Source organism: Anguilla rostrata, chromosome 3 (genome assembly GCF_018555375.3).
Source record: "Anguilla rostrata isolate EN2019 chromosome 3, ASM1855537v3, whole genome shotgun sequence".
NCBI lineage: Eukaryota > Metazoa > Chordata > Actinopteri > Anguilliformes > Anguillidae > Anguilla > Anguilla rostrata.
This window is the reverse complement of record NC_057935.1, coordinates 11,687,698-11,709,678: the sequence shown is the minus strand read 5'-3', so window position 1 is coordinate 11,709,678 and position 21,981 is coordinate 11,687,698. Positions and strand designations below refer to the sequence as shown.

At 40.4% G+C, this 21,981-nt stretch overlaps 1 protein-coding gene and 1 long non-coding RNA gene across 2 annotated transcripts; both read right to left on the bottom strand.

Annotated features, from left to right (window-relative positions):
- Window positions 1-197: 197 nt before the first annotated feature.
- LOC135250150 (uncharacterized) lies at window positions 198-10,060 on the bottom strand. The gene is made up of 2 exons (XR_010328865.1): window positions 2,836-10,060; window positions 198-2,615 (listed from the first exon to the last, which is right to left on the bottom strand). It is a non-coding gene; the product is annotated as an uncharacterized LOC135250150 (long non-coding RNA).
- A 2,878-nt stretch (window positions 10,061-12,938) lies between these two features.
- zfpl1 (zinc finger protein-like 1) lies at window positions 12,939-21,918 on the bottom strand. The gene is made up of 8 exons (XM_064326151.1): window positions 21,766-21,918; window positions 20,907-21,016; window positions 20,134-20,245; window positions 19,492-19,685; window positions 18,417-18,492; window positions 17,862-18,047; window positions 14,921-15,044; window positions 12,939-14,476 (listed from the first exon to the last, which is right to left on the bottom strand). The coding sequence occupies exons 2-8, from the start codon at window positions 21,006-21,008 to the stop codon at window positions 14,293-14,295; spliced, it is 978 nt and encodes a 325-aa protein (XP_064182221.1). The 5' UTR covers window positions 21,009-21,016; window positions 21,766-21,918; the 3' UTR covers window positions 12,939-14,292.
- Window positions 21,919-21,981: the final 63 nt, after the last annotated feature.

Here is a 21,981-nt window from a genome sequence, read left to right as displayed (position 1 = left end):
TGCAGTCCATTTACCATAAATCGCTTAAGATATATAAGTAATTTTTAGCCATATATAAAAACAAAGATATACATGCAATACATGTGCCTTGGAGCCACAAGTTATTCCCAAATCATGATTACCTTCTCGCCATCTAAATCCCATACTGGCTGTGTCAGTTGCTTTCCCCCACATTGATGCACAGAACTTCAGGTCAATTCAATTAAAAAAGCTTTATTTATTTCCACGGGGAAATTAATTACATCACACAATGCATGGACAAATTCCACTGAAAATAGCAGAAGTTTAAAATTTTCTTAAAACTTGCATGCATGCTTTGGACAGTTATCTTCCTGTAATGTCATTCTTTCACCAATTATTTGCTACTTAGCTGAAGGTTTGTACACATATCTTCTGGTGTATTCAACAATTTACTTGAGTCAGACCCATAATACATTTTACATTTGTACAACATATTTAAAATGTTGTAAACAATTTAAAATGATCTGTTGTAAGGCAATTCAAACATCTTGCTTTACAATAGAAGGGCATTCTTGTGATCAGTCCTCTGCAGATGTTTTTTCTTTTTTTCAAGATACAGATCTAGAATTTGCCACTACAGGAAAGAAAAGGTAGACAAAGGTAGGAATTCTTGCTGGATAATATACAACCTGTTAATATAAATGTTAACAGGAATCATGAACAACCCTACATACATATTGAGCACCATAACATTTAGGACAAAGCCATATTTTTTCTTTATTTGGCTCTGTGTGCCAAAATTTTAGATTTGTAATCAGGCAATTCATATGTGGTTAAATTGCAGATTATCAGCTTATATTGAAGGGTTTTAATACATTTTGGTTTCACCATATAGAAATGACCAAACTTTTTATAAATCAACCAATCCCCATTAGTCAGGTGTGCTCAATTGCTTCTTTACTGCAAGTGTAAGACCAGCTTCAGTATCTACTCTTGATTCTAGGTTTTCAATTGCTTTGGAGTCTGTAATTGGAATTTGTCAGTGCAAGAACCAATGACAAGGAAGCCATTATGAGGATGGGTAATATAAAACAATCAGAGACATAGGCCAAACACAGGTTTACCAAAATCAACTGTTTGGAACATCATTAAGAAGAAAGAGTGCTGGTGAATTCTCTTCCCGTACAGATCACAAACTGCTTCCTTCTGCCTCACACCGAATAGATAGACAGAGTCTTATGAAAACACACAATATAATTATTTAAGGAGTTAAGAGTAAAATAAGAATAAATGTTAAACCTGTTTCTTATGTGACCATCATAACTACACTATAAAGTTATAACTAAATTAAGTTTTACTTTTAAACCTAGCGCAACTGTGTCCAAGTATTCTTACTGGGAAGCATAATGAACATTTCTGCTACCACTTGAGGCCGATGTATTTTTTCCCGCTTGGCCACGAAACCCCATTTCATGAAGCAAACAGTTCTTGTGCTGACGTTGCTTCCAGAGGCAGTCTGGAACTCGGTAGTGAGTGTTGCAACCGAGGACATCCGCTTCAGCATTCAGCAGGCCCGTTCTGTGAGCTTGAGTGGCCTACAGCTTCACTGCTCCTAGACCTTTCCCCTTCACAATAACAGCACTTAGTTGACTGGGACGGCTCTAGCAGGACAGAAATAGGCCATGATTCAATCAACCAGCTCATATATTTACCATGGCTGTCAGGATTTTTGCCACAGAGAAAGTGTGCTGGCTTAACATGACCACCAGCTCACAAGACTCAATTTCAGCTATTGAAAAGAAGTGCAGATTCAAGCTCAAAAAATACTAATTATTTGTAAATTGGACTACATGTCAAAATCTTACTCAGAAACCAAAATTATAGTCCGTGGTTTTGTTGAAAACTGTAAAAATAAAACCAGTGGATCAGATCTTAAAATAAATTTGTCAGTTCACACACATTTAATATCCAGCTGGGGTGCTAGCCTTCCATTGATCCATTGCAGCATAAAAACACAACTGAGTTTGGTCTATTTAATCAGTAGTTTATTTAATGAGTATTGCAGTGCAGACCAGATTGATTGTGATGCTTTATTAAAGTACTGGTTGGAGGAAGTAGATTAGATGGGCGGCCATCTTCTTTGCAGCGCTTTGAGTGGTCAGGACACCAAGTTATCTCGGTCGTTAGCCTGGGCAAAGCGCAGGAGCATCGCTGTGGGAGGGTGGATTATTGTCCTCCTTTTCTGGTCTCATGTCCTTTGTTTCTTTGTTCGTAAAGTCCTTTGTCTCATCCAGTTTCTTTTATGTACATTTGTTCACCACTCACTTATGTTTGTATTTGTACATGCCAGGTTTCTTTCAGTAGCAATACCAGAGTAACTAATATTGTTCCCGCCCCACACAAAACACATCTTAGACCTTATTTCAGGCATCTGAGAAAAGGTTTATTCTGCTAGACTTGAATTGTCCTATATACAAAAGGTATTGTCAATCTGGCAGACAACCTCAGGAGGTGAAATATTTTGCACTGGTGAAGGAGATCCCAAATGGCAATCACTAAAAGTAATACACACCGAGCATCATGTTTAAAATGAACCTTGTAGCAAGGGGAAATCTGCGGAGGGAACCCATTGTGGAAGAAACGTCCCGGTTGACCTAAAAAAAGACATCACTGTAACACTATTGATGAAACGCTTTGATTATGAAATGTATAATGTATATGATTTTAAAAAATGGTGGGAAACGTAGTGATAAAATGTTCAACACCGTACAATGTCTGTACATTAAAGTACATAACCAGGGGTAAATTCAGGTGCTCGAATTACAATTTATTGCTTATTAAAATGGGACCGAATGATTACTATTTTCCCTTTACCTTGTAAATTCATAAAACCGCTCATTTCCATTTCCCAACGGTTCAGGCTCAATGACCAGATTGTCCACTGTAAGACTGAGACCTACAGCTGAAATTAATCTATAAAATTTAACATCTGAGAAGTAAAGAAATGAAGTCTGCAATTAAAAAAAAAAAAAATGAAATCAACATTTTATATATGAAACACTTCTACAATCAAGTCAATCCTAGCATGCCTGCTCAACACAATCTCATGTCAATATTTAATCATGTTTAACTAGTACAAGCTATAGTCCAAGCCTCCCATCTACATTTTGAAAGCAAAGACACCGCAGGGAATTGAACCCCGTCCTGGAAACCAGGAGTGCCACCACCGGAGTCTTTTGCTTTTTTTTCTAAATTAGTAAGGAGAAAAAGCAAAACCTGGAGGAACAAGACCAAAGGGGCTTGTTCCCCCAGGAAAAGAAAAACCCTTTCATACCACGGTTTCTGAAATTTGCTCCGCTCTACGGTCGGTTCTTCCCTCACGCGGACCCTGCAACTAGAGGACAAACGGGTTGCCATTTCCCACCCCAAACCCCCAGGAAATCTCCCAATATACCAGTAGAAATGCTACCTTGCGCTTATTTCACTCAAAATCCTAGGTTACACAAAATGAGAATTTCAACAATCAGAAGTAAGCCACCAGCAGACTGCATGGCGCAGAGAATTCAGAAAGAATGAGATTGTTACTATTGCAATTTCAGTCCACGCAGGTGTCAAACTAGGCTTGCTTTGAATCACAGAATCTTCAAAAAAAGGCGCTGGAAGATAAACCATATGAAGAATTGACAACCCCCCCACCCCCCCAATTAGGGGGAAAAAACAAAAAACCCATTTCCAGTAACAAGTTATCCCAAAGCACTAGCAACACACTTGTAAATCTTGCACAATTACAACCAAAAACCAAGCTGGATATACCAGTTTTTCCAAATTATTTCCAAAGATTACAAAGTACAATTTTTCAATACACACTTACAGCCACCATCCTTGACCATGTCCTCCAATTTACGGTAGGTGTCAAAAGGAAGCCTTACAGGGCATGAAGTTAAGTATCTGAAATGCAAATGAGGGGGGGGAAAAAACCCCCAGAGACCCAATCTGCATTCCCCACGGTTGTCTCCCATCTATACGAAGGAAATACTTTGACGCAGTTGGACGGTTTGCCTTTAACCTGTAAAAATGATCAAGAAACGGAAGACAACGGCCATCCCCTTCCAGCAGGAATCAAGATGCACGCTAGGTTGACGTTTCCGGGAGTCAATCATGCCGATTCATTTTAAAGAGTTTCTGCAAAGAAATAAGAAAATGTTGTCCCAAACAACCCCACCCCCCCACCCCAACCAATCGCAGATCTACTCCCGCTACAGTACTTTCAGAAAAACGTTTACATTGGCATTTGCCAATTTAATTTATGAAGTTTAGTCACTGCAGGTCTACAGATTAATGCATGTAAATTTCAGGTGCATGCTTAGATCACAGAAAGCTCCTAACAAAGTTGTGGACAAATTAAGGAAACAGAGGTTACTTAACTTAGCCCAAAGCAACTGCAGAAAGAGCTTAATTAGCAGCAAGACAAGCTTGTGGCTTTTAGCTGAAATCAAATTGAAAGATCTCCCACCGATTCATCACGCTGTTAGCGCATCCTGGAAGCCATATTCCAGCCAATCTTGCATTCATGACAATTTGATACATGGTAAATTCCTGTTTGGGAAACCAAAGAACGGAAAACACAACACACAGAAAAAGATCCTCCTCGTAGGTTCAAGCTCAAGCACACAGGAGTGAGAGGAAACGTCTTCATTCATCAAGGGGACATTCACTTGCCATTAGCTCCCAGACAGCTTTGCACATAGATGCAGGGGTGACCAAAGTGGGCAACAGCCGAAACAATCTGAAAGACAAACAACTTCCCCACATTCTCCCCCAACGCATACATTTTCAACGAAAACTATGTTTCATGTGGTGTATCAGAAACATGTTAGATGTGTTAAATTAGATGCAAAGCGACACAATAGTGAAGCAAGTGAGAATGCAAATGCTAATTAAGCGCGTTGCATGTGGAAATGAATTTCCCTCATTGATGGATGTTAAGAAAAGCTGAACAGCTCACCTCAAGATGTCACAACAGGAAAACATTGTTTCAAAATGAAATGGACCTTTATAGGCCTTCCAGCTTGCGATCAATGGGACCACCACTTTAGCAATCGATTCTTACTAGCAACTTCAGACGAGGAAACTTCTTGTGGACTTGCAATCTGTAGCTGCTGTCTGTGTGGACGCAAATTACGACTCTGCGAAGAAAGAAATTCTAGAATACACAAACCCCACCCCCCTCACAATAACCAACATCCCTACTGCAAGCCTCAATATTAACCAGCATCACAGTTGCAATGCGAACACAATTTAGTTGAAACTGCACAGTTGCACGGCTTCCCTCGGCTACCCATCAGATTTTAGCGTCGCAGTTGCACGACTGCAAACTTCACTAAAACTGCACATTTGCACAGCAGACAACTCAACTAAACTGCACCTACACATTTGCACAAGTGCTGGTAGCCAAGTCAACATTAAAGCAAAGACTGCCAACTTGCACTGATCAAGCATTTTTTTGGGGGAAATGGTTAAAACCGTCCTGCCTGACAAGATACTGAAGTTGAAAGGGCTGCCGATCCCTGTGGTCACACTTTCCTGGCAGTTGGCCTTCTTCCAAGTTGCAAGATTCTGGAAGATTGAGAGCAAACAGAATCCGCCCCTCCCGCCCTCCAATACAAATGAATATCCCCAACCCCACTTAAGTTACACAATTTCTACTCAAGATTACCTCAAGATTGAGATTTAAAATACATTTTAGTTTTTTTTTTTTTATTTTTATAAACTTAACTTGACTTTAGGATTTTCCATGTTGAGTCCTCCCATTGGCTTGTCCGTTTCAAGACTCTAAAGACTTTGTTTTGAAGGGAGAGAAATTGCACAATGTCCACACACACCAGCATGTTCTCCACTGTAAAGCTTATCATTGGGGTTCCTTGCATTCTGGGTGCCATTAAGGCCCATCATTCTTCACACATCTCGTTTCCATCATCTTTTCAAACATGATTCTTTCTCCTATGACTTTAAATGGCATCTACATGGCAAGTGACTTATCTGCCTCCAATTCCACCTTCAAAGAGCTGCTACCAAGCCCCGGACACAGTGCTCTACAAAGCTCCACGATTTAAAAGCGTACCTGAAAAAGTTAAGCAGAAGAACGACCCCCCCCAAATCCCAAAAAGACAAATGCATACCAAAACCACTCACAACAGGCTATGTATTTATTTTTATGTTCAATGTGCTTTTAATTTTACATTACGGGGAGAATTCTCCAACGCAACAGCAACATTTACAACTTTACAGGTGAACGGAAATTGAGGGAAACATTCCCTTTAAATGTACAGTACAATATCCATGCATATTAGGTGTAATTATTCAAAGATAATACCTTTTGAAGTCTTGAATCTCAAAATTGGAGGGAGTTACATTAGCGAAAGTTAACCTTTACATACAGCAAACTAGGAGCTGACCGATCCGGTTGGTCCTGAAAATTAATCACCGGCCACAAGGAAAACTGCAAAAGGCAAAGAGGGAAACAGACCTCCCACCACCCCCAGATTGACCCCATCCAGAAACTACTGGTTCACAAGATTTCAAATGGTTTTTAAAATATAACAATCCATTTCAAAACTGAGGTCCACAAAATGCAGACTACCAAAATACGCAACTCTAAAACAATACATTTCAGACAATGCTCGTTTACTTGCCGTACGAATGTGAACGGAAAAACACTTATGCTCCCAGCTGTTCTCCACGGAAGGCTGGTAGATTTAATACTGGATCGGCGGTGGCTTTTCTTGGGGGGGGCGGATTATTTTTAACATCTGGAAGAGTCTTTCACAAGTAAGTAACTCCCAGCCCCACCACCCACTTTGCCCAAATCCCAGTATCTTTCCGATTTTCAACTTTTACCGCTTTTTGTTGTGGACAACCATGTTGAGCATCTGGATATCCTAATTGCTTCAAGTACCAGACTTCTGGATGATTGAGTGTCATTACGTCACACCTTTTCACTTGAACAAGAGCGCATACGGATGACTGCCAGATGACGTGGGACCCTTGGGTGGTTTCTTCCCAGTCATTCCTATTCATACCCTTCCACTCAGCTTATTTTTAAACTGCTTTACGTGAGGAGCTGAAAGAGTCTAGGAAAAGATTCAGGTTAGCCTCCCCACCCTCCCCCTCCCCCCAGGACACGACATTTGACGCACCACAACACGAAATACGACTAAACATTACAGAGTATGCGGGGATTTTCAAAATGGCATGGATGCCAGTCAGAAGGCACTTCTACTTCAAGTGGACGTTTTTGTCAACCCACAATGCATTAAATGCAGACTTCACCTGTTGCCATCCTGAACAGCCATTTTATGCAGATGGACTCAACCTGATTGCACAGGACCCACACTATAGAAGGACGTTAAAGTGCTGAGGTGCCAAACAAGCCAGAGGTACTCCTCCATCAGTGTTATCTTTGGTAGTCGCCTAAAACTGAGGAACCTGTGGAAAGAAGAACTCAAGACCCCCATTTTCCCTCCCCCTATTCCACATAATGTCCAAACTAATACATGAGGCATCATGTATAAGGCATCTCCTCATTCAAGATAGACTAAGCAAGGAACAGTTGCTCCTTGTCATTTCTCAGTATGTACAAGTTTTAAGTCCACTCCAAATTCATAAATAGTTACCCCCTCTCAAATATTCTACCTCATGCACAATGTACTACTTGCTTTTACCAGCTCACTTGACTGCTCTGTTGCCAAAGTAGGTGATGTGGTACAGGGGGGATGGCTGCAGATCCGACAATCTCCAGTGCTGACCACTGCACAGGAAGGGACCTATGGGGACAATAGGATGCTCTCCGGCCCGAAGACTACATCTGAACACAGGGGGATGAGATGTCCGACAAGAAGATCCTCCCTCTGGGACGCAACCAGTGCAGGGAAGAGGAGTCCATAACCAGCGCAGGGGAGACGACATTTAGCCCCGGGGGAACTACCAACGGACTCATCACGGCACACGGAGACCACACTTGGCGAATGACAACGGGCACATGGTGGTGACGGAACCAGACACTTATTTAACGCACCTTGCCTGTAAAAAGAAGAAACAAAAGACTACGCGAGCAGGTGTTCCGAAAAACTAGGTTTTGGTTTTTTTAAGGACTAGATTTTATGCTGAACGTTACAGCAATACCTCAACCCAATATACAAACCCAACACTTCTGTGATCATGTAGCTAGGTGACGGGGTCTCAGCTGTGCTGCTTGCCCTCTGACTCCCCCCTCTGTGCCACTGCCAGGAACCTGCTTGCTCGCTTGGGGACTACCATGGGACACCGCACGCAGACGCCTCCTCTTTGCTGACGCTACCCGCTGCGCTCTGGCCTGCTGTCCTCTGGATTACACTGGTGCTGCTCCTCCTGATCCTGCCCGCTTTCCCTCCGATCCCGTTACGCTCCTTCCCTGGGTCACCAACCTCTACAAAGTCCAGCCTTCCACACGATCGCAAACTCAGTCCTGCCTCTGGAATTTTTTTTGGTTTGTTTTTTTAACGAAAAAATTAAATTAAAAAAAAATCTTCTCTCTTCACCACTATGTAGCATACCAGTCCCATTATTTAAGAAATAAAATGGCACAAGCTAGGTTGTCAACACTAGCCCTTCTCATTTTCCTTTGAAAGCACCCTAATTTTGTTTAGCCAGCACTAGTTAAATCTTCTGTTAGATGCACTTCGTATGGCAACCACTGGAGGCAACAATTACGCCAATACCATGGCAACTTGTCTTCACAGCTGGGCACTTCTAAAAGCTCAAGATCACTTTCACTGGTAACATGCTTCAAGCTCATTAGACTTTCAAACTTCATTTAATGCCTCTTCAATATATATAAAGCTATTTCAAGCCGTATACAAACATCTTCAGACTGGTCTTCATCTCAATGGATTTTAAATTCAAATTCAAGAAACGGGATTAGACGTGACATTGTGGCAGCTCTTCTGAAATTGCATTCCGACGTCCTTCAACACCACTGATATAAATGTAGGCAAGCTTGCTTTAAGGCTCCTCCTACTCAGATTTCCTCAATTATTTTACCAGATCGGTAACGCTGTACAACATCGGACAAGATTCAATAATTGAATTAAACGGCAAGTAAATAGATGCCATTAAAACGAATTTGAACCAACTACGAAATTGCCTCCCTCACACACGTATAATGACTAGGTTAGCTTTTGACGCTATATAAAGATAAATCGGTTATGGTCTGGAATTTTCGAGGCTAGAAGCCACACCCTTTTTAAAGGTCGCTACTCGGCGCCATTTTGTTAATGCTATTGGCTAGCATCTTCCTTCAACTGCGTAACTACAATTTAACGTTATTTTAGCTGCATTTAAATTGATAGCTATGTAATACCAAACCTAAAATACAACGTAGTGTACATTTTCCGCCAAAAATTACCAAAAATAAATGAAAGAGAATTCATCTTAACTAACGTGATGTAATCTCTTACAGTAACTTACGTTGGCTAGAATCAACGGCGTTAGCGGACTAAATACATACCGCACTTAGGGTAAATTTGTTACGCGGTGTCCTCAACTGCGTTTTCAAATTTAAGTTGGCTTAGTATTGGTAAAAAAACGTCTTACCATAGGTTTCAGTTGCTTTTTGAACCAAAAAAAAAAACCTAGCCAGCTAATGACACTCACTTTGACACCGCAGTTAACACTAAAGTTACACTACCTGAAGTAATTCGTCTTAGCTAAGAAACGAAATAAATATTTTTCACAAAGAAACCTAATAGAACAGCGAACCTATATAGAATATAACTCAGAAATAAACCGACTATTGTTACGCAGAAACACTAACGAAAAGCATTGCAGGCGATTCATCAGTCATTCTCTACCATAGCGCAAGAACTGGTGCAGTGCAGTTGTTCAGAGGAATTTATAGGCGATGTGACGCTGTCTATCCACCGCCCTTCATGCTTCCGCAAAAACAAGTAGTCCCTTAAGAAATGTCACGAAAATAAAGTTTACCTATTTCTGCTGAAAGAAACAATGTGCACAAAATATGTCTTCCACAGGTCATCGCTTATTATTTCCATGTTTCAACATTTTTATACTGAAACTAGGCCAAGAAATGTCTTATACTAATGCAAATGATTCATAGTTTCGGATATCGTATTAGCCTATGTGAGCGTTTTAAATGTTCAGATGGGGGTTGCTTTCTGTCTTTTTTGATAATACTGACGCTATTTTAGAATGATCTGTTGTTTGGTCAAAGCCAAATAAGACCAGAGTGAGTCCAGGAAGGCCCAAAGAAGCCCCTAGAAGAATTTACATTCCATGTATTATTGATATTGCACTTAGCTACAGTCTAGTTATGTTGTATGTAAACTGGGGCCTTCTTTCACGAAGCAGGATTAAAGAGTTAAACCCGGAATCCCTCCCAGATCTGGATGGACTGAAGTAAAAACAGCCGGGTTTTACTCAGCGCAGTTATCCAGCTAACCATTCCCTGGAAGTGTGTACTAGCTGAATGACATATTTCCAACCAAAAAGCCACAATGTAAATTAGATTCAAAGTAGTACCAACCAAGAAACTTTCTTAACCAGGTCTTAACGTCGAGAACAACGGCAGGCACCATGTAACGCATAAACCCCGCGTTTGAGGCTATTAGGGAATAACCAATTTTCTAGTGAGAAAAATAAATTAGAACTTTGATTTAATGATAGCGAATATTAAAAATAGGTACGCATATTTGACGATATGTTGAGCTCGTGCAACTTAATGTGGTGACAAACTGCTTTTCGACAACATTCGATGACCATTTAGAAAAATTTCAAAAAATAACAAGTGACGTCACATTCTGTGTGTGTGTATACGTGTGTCTCCTGTCTCGCGGATTGATATGTTCCCAGAAGTGGGAAGGCTTTGTCAAACCGGACCAAACTGGTTTGGGCCGACAAACTTTCCCGGATCTCCTTTTGAGTTGGTGCATTGCTGAAGTGTGAGTCAGCATTGGTGTCACGCCTACATTTGACATTCTAAACTATTAGTCAGTTGGTGTTTAGTCAAAGCAAAATATATACGATACATAGCATTAACATTATCTAATATGTTTAGCAGTAGCAAATAGTAAATTCTGACGTTTGCGTACATATTGCAGTTCTGTATTGTGAGTTAATATAGATCGGTAATTACAAAATTTAAATGATCAATCATCTGTAAAATTACATATTATGAGAATATATCATTTGTAACGTTATAAGTATTATAAATTGTTTCCACAACTGCTGGCGTCAAATATAGGGAGGTGAACGTTAGCAGCAACCCGTTAAAAAAAAACCGATCAGCCATTTTGAGCATGATGTTTGTTGACTATCACAGGCACCACCTACCTAAAATGGACCCGCTTTCATGAGACTGACGAAGCACTTTGGCTTGTTGGTCATGCAGCTATAGCATTATTCAATGTCATCTTCACTATGACTAATGTGGTTTTCATATTATCGCTATAAAATATAAATATGATTTAATAAGGTTGTATTTTAAAGGTCAAATATGTTTACCAGATTGCCATAAGGCAAATGAACTAAGCCAACCTTAAATAACTGTCATGAAAATTTTCTTATTAAAATGCGTATGCCCGTTACTATACCCTCTTCGTGACAGATCTTACTACAGTGCACCTTATATCTAGTCAATTTTAAGTGTTCCCCAATTAATAGTAAACATCTCCAAATATCGCATAGGGCTCAACAGTAGTATGAAACATGTTTGTGCAAGTGAACACCGACCTGTATGTAGTTATGTGCACGTGGTGCTAGCATCAATTACTCCGTAGCATCTGGTTCCGGTGTATTTGCGTGTCACGTGATAACCTTCGACGACGTGCAGATTTGCACAGCAAGGTAGTCGAAGTGGCAATAAACTAGCTAATTTACGCAAACTGTGGCACGATTGGTTTAAGACTAGTAGTTTAGTATTTCTTAATAAAAACAAGTATAAAACGTACATCGTTGTCATTGAAATTATCGAGCAATGGCTACAATTCGTGTTACAACGAGAAGTGTTTGAACACGGCAACGAAACGAAGCATGCAGCTCCTGAATTCTGAAAAAGTCCTGTACACAGCAACCATTCAATGTCAATATAATTAGCTGTTTTTTATTTTTAATTTTTGTAAAAAATAATTATCGATACTAGTTTATTGGATCATTATTTTCTCGCCATCGTTTGAGTGTTTTTCTTCCCCAAATGCTAACTTTTTGGGGTTCAGGCCACCTTTTTGCCCAAATTTCTTTCGGTATTTCCACGCAACGCGTCTTTGTGACAGTGTGTTTGTAAAGCGCTATGCAAATAAAATTCAAGTGAATTGTTCAGCTAAAAAAGTATAAGGGCAAATAATTTGTATAGGCTATTCATTGTAGGCTATGTCCGAGCCACCACTCCTTTGGGTTTCCAATGTTGAATTAATTCATACCTACTTTGATTGAACAGACCTCTTTGGCACGGGAGGTGAGGGAATCCAATTATGGGGCAATTAAAACGTTTTCCCCATAATTACCTTATTTTACTGAAAATGAAACGTAAGGCCACACATTAGGCAGCCTACTAAAATGCAAGGTTTCATCCGAGTTATGAACCACTACGACTGCATACGGTCACATACTGCAATGCAGACCTGCCTTGTCTTGACTTGATTGTACGTGGAAGATTACGACAATATAGAGAATAAAATCACTGAGCTGGAATCCGGGAAAAAACACAGAAACAAATTATGCCGATCCCAAAGTGAATAGGGCCTAAAGTAACGTGAGATTCTTAATACCCAGCCCATCTGTTTTTGAACTGACTTTATTTTTGGGTGGGGTGGGATTTACTATAAAAGACATCAGCTGCTATAGTCAATACTGAACGGTAAAGGCAGCTGGAGAGTTAATAATAAATAAAAAAACTAGGACAGCAAAAAAGAAATTCCAAAATAAAACAATGGAAAATGTATCTTTATAGGGGAAAGATCTCACAATGAACATATGAGAAAATAAGCTTGGCAATCCATTATGTACACAAAAGAAATGCAATTCTTTTTAGGAAATAACCAATACATTAACTGATTCATTTTCATATCAGCCAGTAAAAGGGACCAACAACCACCTCATATTATTGACCAATTGCTTAGGAATACCATTCTATTGATCACTCATCTAAAATCCTTAACTATAAGGATATTTGTCAAGATCAAGGATATTTGCAAAGACGTCTTGCACCGTCCAACCTGAAATCAATTTCACAACACAAATATTAAACAAAAAAAGCAAACAAATTGAACAAAAGGTTTGATTAGTGTCATTAGAATCAATTTTAAATAGTTACTGAAACTGATTAAACAGCTGAGCTCATAGGCATGTCCGTCTGTCTGTACGCATGTATATACACGTTTTATATATAATAAAATATACCCTGCCGTGTTTCAATATATTATGATAATTCTTTTTACTTTCTCATTGACAATTCATTTCTTGAATCTTCTGCACAGCTTTTAACTGTTCTAAGCATATATTCATTATTTAAACTTTTTCTACACTGTATTTTCTACGGAATTATTAAAACATTTTGAATTCCAGTAATGCCTAAGTGAGATCAACCCATTTATTATACAGTAACAGTGGATATCCAGTAAATGGGGTTGTTATGCATGTAACAACCTCTGTGTACAACCAGGAGTCAATTATAGGAAGAAAATTTGTTCTGTGAGCACACAACCCTTTATACACATATACAAAATCAAAATTCCGCACACTAAGCACACGAACAGATCTACCTGTCCTCTCCCCACTTCTGGATGAACCATCCACCCACTGACCAGTGCTAAAATTATTTGGAATGCAGAAACAAAGGATTCAGCCAGACTATGTGAACTCGTAATGAGGGTTTTCCCCCTGAAGGGTATAACATAAAAGAATTTGAAAAACAGAGTCAGGGGACAGCATGTTCTGCTTGCAGTGGGGCTGCATTAGCCCATGCAATCAGCCTGCGACTGTAATAGACAGTCATTTGGATGTACTAATAAGCAAGTGTATTGAAACAGAGTGGTAAATACAACGCTTAACAAAATATATAATTTTGGCTTCTTAGTGCTGCTGTAAAGAGGGTGAAAAGGGGATTCGTTGGGCAAAACAAAAGAGGGATATGTGCTCCCTTGATGTCCAAGAGTTGAGTTATATCTGCTCCCCTTGGTCCCAGTCTAGACATAACCTTTGCATCATAAACCTGTGTTTCTATTATGTATTTCAGCTTGTTTTCTCTGTAACCCGCCCTGGGGTTATACGCAGAGGAGACTTTTAATTCCCCACACGGATGTGCGGATTGAGCAGGGGGTCCAGGTTTGGGTCGGAGTCCGCTGAGCCTCTTCCCAGCTTTGCCATGATGATGATCAGGGTGAAGAATCCCAGAATTCCCAGCAGGAGAACAAGGAGAACCCGCTGCTTCAGTGTCAGAGCTGTCCGCTTTGAACCCGATCGGTTTCTGTGGAAGAGGGGCGTAGATATTAAATGTAAGGAAATTCAACATCTAAACTCACTCAGAGTTGAAAAAACAAATGAACATACTTTAGAAATAAATACAACTAATAAAAACAACAACAAATACAACTGCTTTACAGATATAAAAATGCATTATTTAAAAACTAATTTTTGTTGAAAAAGTATCATATTGAAATGTTAATTCTGCAGGTGAATTTTTAAAGTAACAAATTACAGATAAACACTTCTCTCAAGTCACACCTTCAGTGTTTTAAAAACCGGGAAAAGCATATGTAGCCTTGGTCTGTGTGCTGGTAAGACTGAGCCACAGAGCAGAAACCTCGCAGAGTGAGAACAGGAGATGAGGTTAGAGAATGCTAGGATATGGCAAGAGTGAAATGGCAATATGGAGACAGGCAGAAGGAAGAAGAGCTGGGGGAAAACTGACTTGAGTATCTGTGCAAACCAGCTGAGCGCTGGCCGGCGACGGTACTTGTCGTCATCAAAGTCGATCTGCGTGACGGAGGAGTGTCCCGAGTCTCGGGTGTCGTAGACCTTCCTGGGAGAGGAGGCTGAAGAGAAGCGGGGGATGGGGGGGGAAGAGTTAAGTCAACAGTATAAGGATTACTGTCAAGTGGATTGTTGTTCAGCTAATCAAATGTACTAGATTGAGGAGCTGCAGCCTAAGAACACTGTCAGTACAAGTCAAATTTTTTAATCTGCATTTTTTTGTAACAAAAAAATCCACACTTAAGTTAGTGATTTAAAAAACAGTCAATGTGATTCATCTGATTCAGCTAGTACAACTAGTCAAGGTGGGCAGCAGGGCAAGAAGTGAATACCATACTGGATATAGCTCTTGGTCTGTTTGCAGTTGTATATGAAATATGCTGCATACAGATAGTCTCCATTCCACACTCCTGTGATTTCACAACTGGAATGGTCTGCACATGAATCATGAATCCTATATTGGTTTTTCGTAAGAACATTTTTAGGAACACATCAGTGACAGAAGTAAGAATAATTTAAGAAAAGTTTTGTGAATAAGACCCATTAAGTGCTTAGTCATCTTGATGAGCCACATACTTCTAAGTTATTTAAGGCACCTCTCGTCAGACATTTAAGCTGCTCAGAGACATGGATGTACATAGAAAACATCCCCCAGCTCATTCACTATACCTGAATGGTCAAAAGATTGATTGGTTTAATTTTGAGAGATCAACACCCACCCAGAAACAGAAACCAAAAACAAACTGGGTGGTGAGTTCAATTACTCATTTTATTATCTAAATGAAAAGGACAGCACTCACATTGTTCAAAAGATTTCTAAATTAATTGACTAGCACAGATAAATCAAGATAAAATCTTTAGAACAACAAGAGTGTTTTCCTTTTCATTTATATATATTCACTAAACTGAGGATTCAGCACGCACTCAAGCTGTTTTTTTTGTTGTTGAGGAAGTAGAGCAGGTTTTTATTTTTATAAAAGTTTAATTTGGTACCACAAAACTGTACTACCCCATTGGCTCTTTTAATTGAATAATGGTAAAGTAAAACAGCTCATTTGTTACAATAATGAAACTCAAAAGACAGGCAGGCATACAGTATATAGATGCCTGTGAGCCACGGGCAAGACTGCAAATGACTCTTTGTTCTCTCCTTAAGTACCAAACAACTGTTTGGTGTTCCTGATCCCTGCCCCCATAGAACAGTGTTGTTCTAATTATCCCCTGGTCCTGCCAGACTATCTGCCCAGATAACTGCATTCCCGGGTGGGCCTGCCATATGACAACAGACAAAAGGCTGACGCCACAAGATGATTGATTTTTACGCCGAAAGACAGCTGTTTGCGGAGGGTGGGGGGGTGGGGATGGGTGCAGGTGGGGGAGAGTGGGGGGGAGGGTGAGAGTGTTGGGGTCAGTGCAGGAGGGTGAGAGTGGAAGGGTTTGGTGCAGGAGGGTGAGATTGGAAGGGTTCGGTGCAGGAGGGTGAGATTGGAAGGGTTCGGTGCAGGAGGGGGAGAGTGGGGGGGTTGAGTGCCTGAGGGTGAGAGTGGGGGGGTTGGGTGCAGGAGGGTAAATACAGTCGGCTGTCTCACAGGAGGGTGAATGATGAGAAACACATGACCAGGCACTAAGCACACAGAAAGTACAATAACCACATTCCCAAAGTCCTTACAACAGGGCAAAACTGAATCCCCACTTTTCACCTCTTCAGGGCCAGCAGGGTTCTTACCACAGCGTATTTGTAATGCAAAATTCAACACTACTTTTGTAAATGAATCGGACTGTACTAAAAAGGTAGCAGGTCATTTTCACCAGCGTTTATTGTCGATTGCCTTTTTTGTCTCATTTTCATGACCAATACAACAGTCAAAGCTTATGCAAACGTTTGGTATTTCCATGCTTGTGTGGGTTCAACGTGCTTTGGAAATGGTACATTCACACTTTGTAACTACACAAAAACAAGCAGCAGTTATCATCCATTGCATTGGATGGCAGTAGTTAAAACTACTGCAATGTGTCATAGTGGAAACCTTACTTTAAGCAACAAAAATTGCGGGTAGAAGTTATATATGCCTATGGATAGCTAGAGATGTGCAAATAAATTTTTTAAGCTAGCCAACATCCAAAGAGGTAATTATCAAGTTGTCAAATTAACTTTTTAACCACAACCATTTTGTTATATTTAGGGTGCTTCCACAATTTATTTTATTGAAAAAATAAACCTACAACATTTATTGAGTGCTTAAATTGCATGATAAATTAATGAAGAAGCAGTTCAAATAAATATTAAAACCTTTTTTATACAGTATTGAATAAACAGTTTAACAAATTGGCGAAATAACGAAATAAATTGAGATTTCATGTTTCTTTGGACGGATGGCTTTTTAAGTTTTCTTCATCTGCCATCTAGTGGATATGGATTAACTGAACAAGCTGACCACATATGGTAGTGAAATACAGAGCTACAATCCTCTTCCTGTAGGCACACTGTGATTACATCACCCGGCAAGCATTTGTGGGCACACACGCATTGATCATACAGCATGCCCTAAGCCTTGTTGCAACGACCTCCATAAATTTGGGCAAGTAGTTGCAGTTGGCAGAAACAGACAAAAGACTACTATTTAAGAGAGGAAACTAGGCAATGAAACAAGGATAATCCTTCCTAATGGGTGATTATTTGCTGCTCTGTGAGGTTGCTGGCCCAAGTCGACACGGACAGGGTTCATTGCCACATCGTGAGTCACATCTTTTCACCAGAAGCCAGTATTCAAGCAGGACCAGCCACAAGACAAACCAACAGGACATTTTTGTTTGCCCGTTACAATAAGTTTTCACTTAAAGTGGGACCCGTTCTTAAACTGATCAGTGGTCGGTAATACCTGTGTGAATGGTGATGGAATCGTTGGCCGTGGGAATGCTCACACTGACCACAGGGTGAGTCTGTGCCACTAGACCGCCGTTGTCATGGGTAACTCCAAAATCCAGCTCAGTGGGTGCTGGAGGGGGTCCTGGGTCAGGATTGTAGGACTGGATGGGATGAGCATCCACTGCCTGCAGTGGAGGAGCTAGAGGCAGGATGGATAGAATGATGGAATTTGAGAGAGAGAGAGATCTTATGTGTTTTGTGAATGCTACAAGACAATAAAATTGTACTACTTTCATACGAAGTTACACAGCACTCAACTTGTAACATTTACATTGACATTAACGGAGAGAAAATTAAGGCTGAAAGGCTTTTGTGCTGTATGAAATATGTTTTAGTTTGGGCCATGTATATATGTATACATAACCCGATTATACCTCATCAGCGCGGTTCTACTGGCCTTTTATGGTGACACAGTACCCATAAGGCTATAACAGAAAAAGGATATAACCTACAATGTCTGTATAAATGGATGCAATATCCACAAAAAATTCACAATGGTTATGCTTACTGTCAAACGAGGACCAGTTGTTGTAGTCAGTGACATCTTGCGATGCGTTTTCTTGTTCCTCGATTGTTTCCTCAATCTTAAGGTTGAAATGATGTCACAGATCATGTTGGGAAAAATAGTTGCCAAATTAATTTGGGTATATCAACATTTCCACTCAAATCAGAATTCAATTTTTCCACAACTTTTCAATGAAAATTTAAAGGATAAATGTAAGATTTTTTTGGTGCAATGGCCAGAGCTACTTTGGGCTATAGAGAGAGTTCCGAAACCCCTCCCTGCCCCCAAATCCTCCTATGTATGCTAGTTTTTGTTACAGAAAATTAACAGAACCCTATTTTTACTCAATGAAAGCTCACAATATCACCAGTACATCCTAAAAAGTCACAACACACTATTTAATTTATCACCTGATTATGCATGAATTTATCCCAGAAAATTTTATCAAGTGTGGACTGAGTCAATATGAATACAAGTAACATATTTAAAATCATAATTTAAATCCTACCAACTTTCTCAGTTTGTTCCTCTCACATGTTTTGCCCTTACATGTCCATTTCTTGAGTGCTAGTTTATTTTAATATTCAGCCTGTTGTCTAAAATTAAATGACAAAATGTACGAAATAAATGAAATTATTCAGATGCATCGTACCAGCAGTTTAACTCTCTCACTGGTCTTGATGTTGATTGTGTGCCCATGTTTCACTTCCTCTGCACTTATCCATAACGGTGTCAGTTTTTTATTGATTTGTGCAGATGAAAACCACATAATTAGACACTAATTCTATAATAAGCGGTGCGTGTGTGCGTACGGACTGCCAAATGATCGATGAGCCCAGAGTGCCTACAGGGAAGCGCTAAATTTCACGCCGACAACTCAAGATGGTCGCCGGCTTGAAATTCTGACCAGGCCCTAACCACAGCGCACTGTGTTCTGTGGTCTGTGCGTGGGTTCTGCGGTCTGTGCAGTGGGTTCTGGGGTCTGTGCACTGGGTTCTGGGGTCTGTGCACTGGGTTCTGGGGTCTGTACACTGGGTTCTGGGGTCTGTGCGCGGTCCGTTTCGGGGACGCTGCTCACCAGCGGCATGCCCAGTCCTGCTCGGGCCCAGTTGACAGACGAGAGGCGCTCCCTGAGCACATCGGCTACGGGGCTGGCGAGGTTGGAGGGGGGAAACACGGGGCCCTGGCAGGAGGGGCACTGGTAGCCAGCAGGGGCGGTGTGCAAGGGCAGGCGGGTCGCCAGCTCGTTCAAACACGACCAGTGGAACACATCTTTCGTGTGAAGGAGAAAAGGAAAGAGAGGCAAGTTAAATATTTTGAATAAATTTTTTTTTACAGGAACGCAGTGCTTTGTACACACAGATACGTTTTTCACTCATTGAAATTTTCTTTGATAATGGATCATTGTACATCATTAACTCCCCATAAAAATTCCACTGTTTTGGGACCTAAATATCTAGGGCATTTATCGAATAAGGCTCACTCTTCTGAGGAATTTAACAACAGGATCTCAAGGGATTGTCTGTTTACAGTTAGACTACATAAATTAATTGTGTAAGCAACACAAAGGGTAACGCCACCCTGAACTGTGACAAAGGTTAATATTTACATTTGAATTTGATCCAAAATTTCAGCTTTCATCTTTGCACAAGTGTGACTATTCCAGTCATTTTACTGCAAAGCATGTGTGGGTTCAAAATGGCAGAGCAATCATCCTCACCGTAACACACCAGTCTGACAGTATCCTGGGCAGCCAGTGGGGTGCTGCAGAGCTGACAGTTAGGGTTGTAATCACTGTCCTGGAGCCACTGAAGATAAGACTGCACAATGCACTGTGAGCAGGAAAGAGAAGGAGATGAGCATTGGATAAAACTGAGCACTGTCTTTGGAGTCTTCTCCATCCATGATAACTCAAAATAGGCACTCTGAATGTTATGGTTATCACATGCACAAATAAAGCCTCTATTACAAAGTTCACATACACATTTATAAATGACTCGGACCAAAGGCTCAGCCATGTCCATATTCAGTTACCATGTATTCTCAAATTCGCTCAAAAGCGCTTTGCCTAGGCCTAAGTGAAAATAAAACAAAATATCAACTTTAACCAAATTCAGTTCACCGTTGAGGACAGTTTCTGTATCTACAGTAGTGCATTTACGCATATGGCTCTAGATAAATGTAAATGTCCTGCACATGGCATGGAAAGTTAACTTAAACATTATGCACTCCATACTTTTCATTTATTGAACCCAGATATGTTTGCAGTTTCAAAAGGCATTTGATTGGTGAAGGATAATACCAAGACAAAGAAATCTAACCATTATACTATTGCATTATTAACTTGCTTACACAATGACCCAGCGACTGATGCGAGTGGCTTATTGCAAATACATAATACACAAGGTTCAGGACAAGACCTTTTTATTGTACTTACTAAAGATCTAACTTTTGAGCCACATAACTTATTCCCAACCCATATTCTGCACATACCTTGTTGTGGTTGGAGACCAGGCAGTGTTCACACACATTGACTCGGTGTTCAAAGCAGAAGAGGTTGGTCACTTTTCTCTTTGGGCATTTGCACAGACCCATGGTCTGATCTGGGAGCAGAAGAACACACACAACCTATGAGAAACATTACCACTCATACAGAATGACTACTGTGGGACACAGATTAGAAGAAACAAAAGCGCACTCATCTATGCCAATATGATTGAACACATCTTAAAGGAACTGTTAAAGTTTGAGACACATGACTTAGACACTGATATTACAAGACATTGTATGTAAACAACTCCATAATCAAAGCAGGAAAAGTTAAGGCACCTGTCATTGGTTCATTTCAACTAAGCCTACTTCAGACAGTGTCTCCAGACTACTACATGCACTTCCATCCATATCGTGGATTTCTAAAGTATGTAACTACATGCCGGGCTTCGAGCGACAAATGAATTATCACTTTTCTTACTGAATAACAGGAAAGAGATGACATGGCTACTCAAACGTCACACAGTTAGGTAGCTAGCTATCCAAGATAGCAACGTTCTATGTGAGATATGTCATAGGTGGTGAGATAACGAGCGCATACCAGTGTAGGCTACGAATACCATTCTGAATACATTATGTAGCGTTCATGTGCAATGTTGCACAGAATCTCAACAGTCTTAGTTATATGCTTAGTAGTGAAATAGCTAACAGACTGGCAAACATAGCTGTATCAGCTAACATTAGTTAACTTGAGCAAGTCAGATGGACAGGCTGGGGAGGGTGCTCTTGAGTTACATGGTTTGCCAGCTCATAAATGTAACGTCATCTTGCGTTAACCATGAACGTTAAAACACGTATTTACCTGAATTGAGGGCGTTGACAGCGGACCCCAAGCCTTTCTTATGGACAGGTTTTGTGGATGAACACTTTGAAATGTGTATCGTATTGTGCTGAAGTCCGCTGTTGTTGACTTCCCTGCTATGCCACGTCTCTTCCGGGACAGTCGCACAATAATGACGATATCATGAGCAAAACGTCCGTCTATGGTTGACACTTCCATTGAAAAAATGTGTGGTTC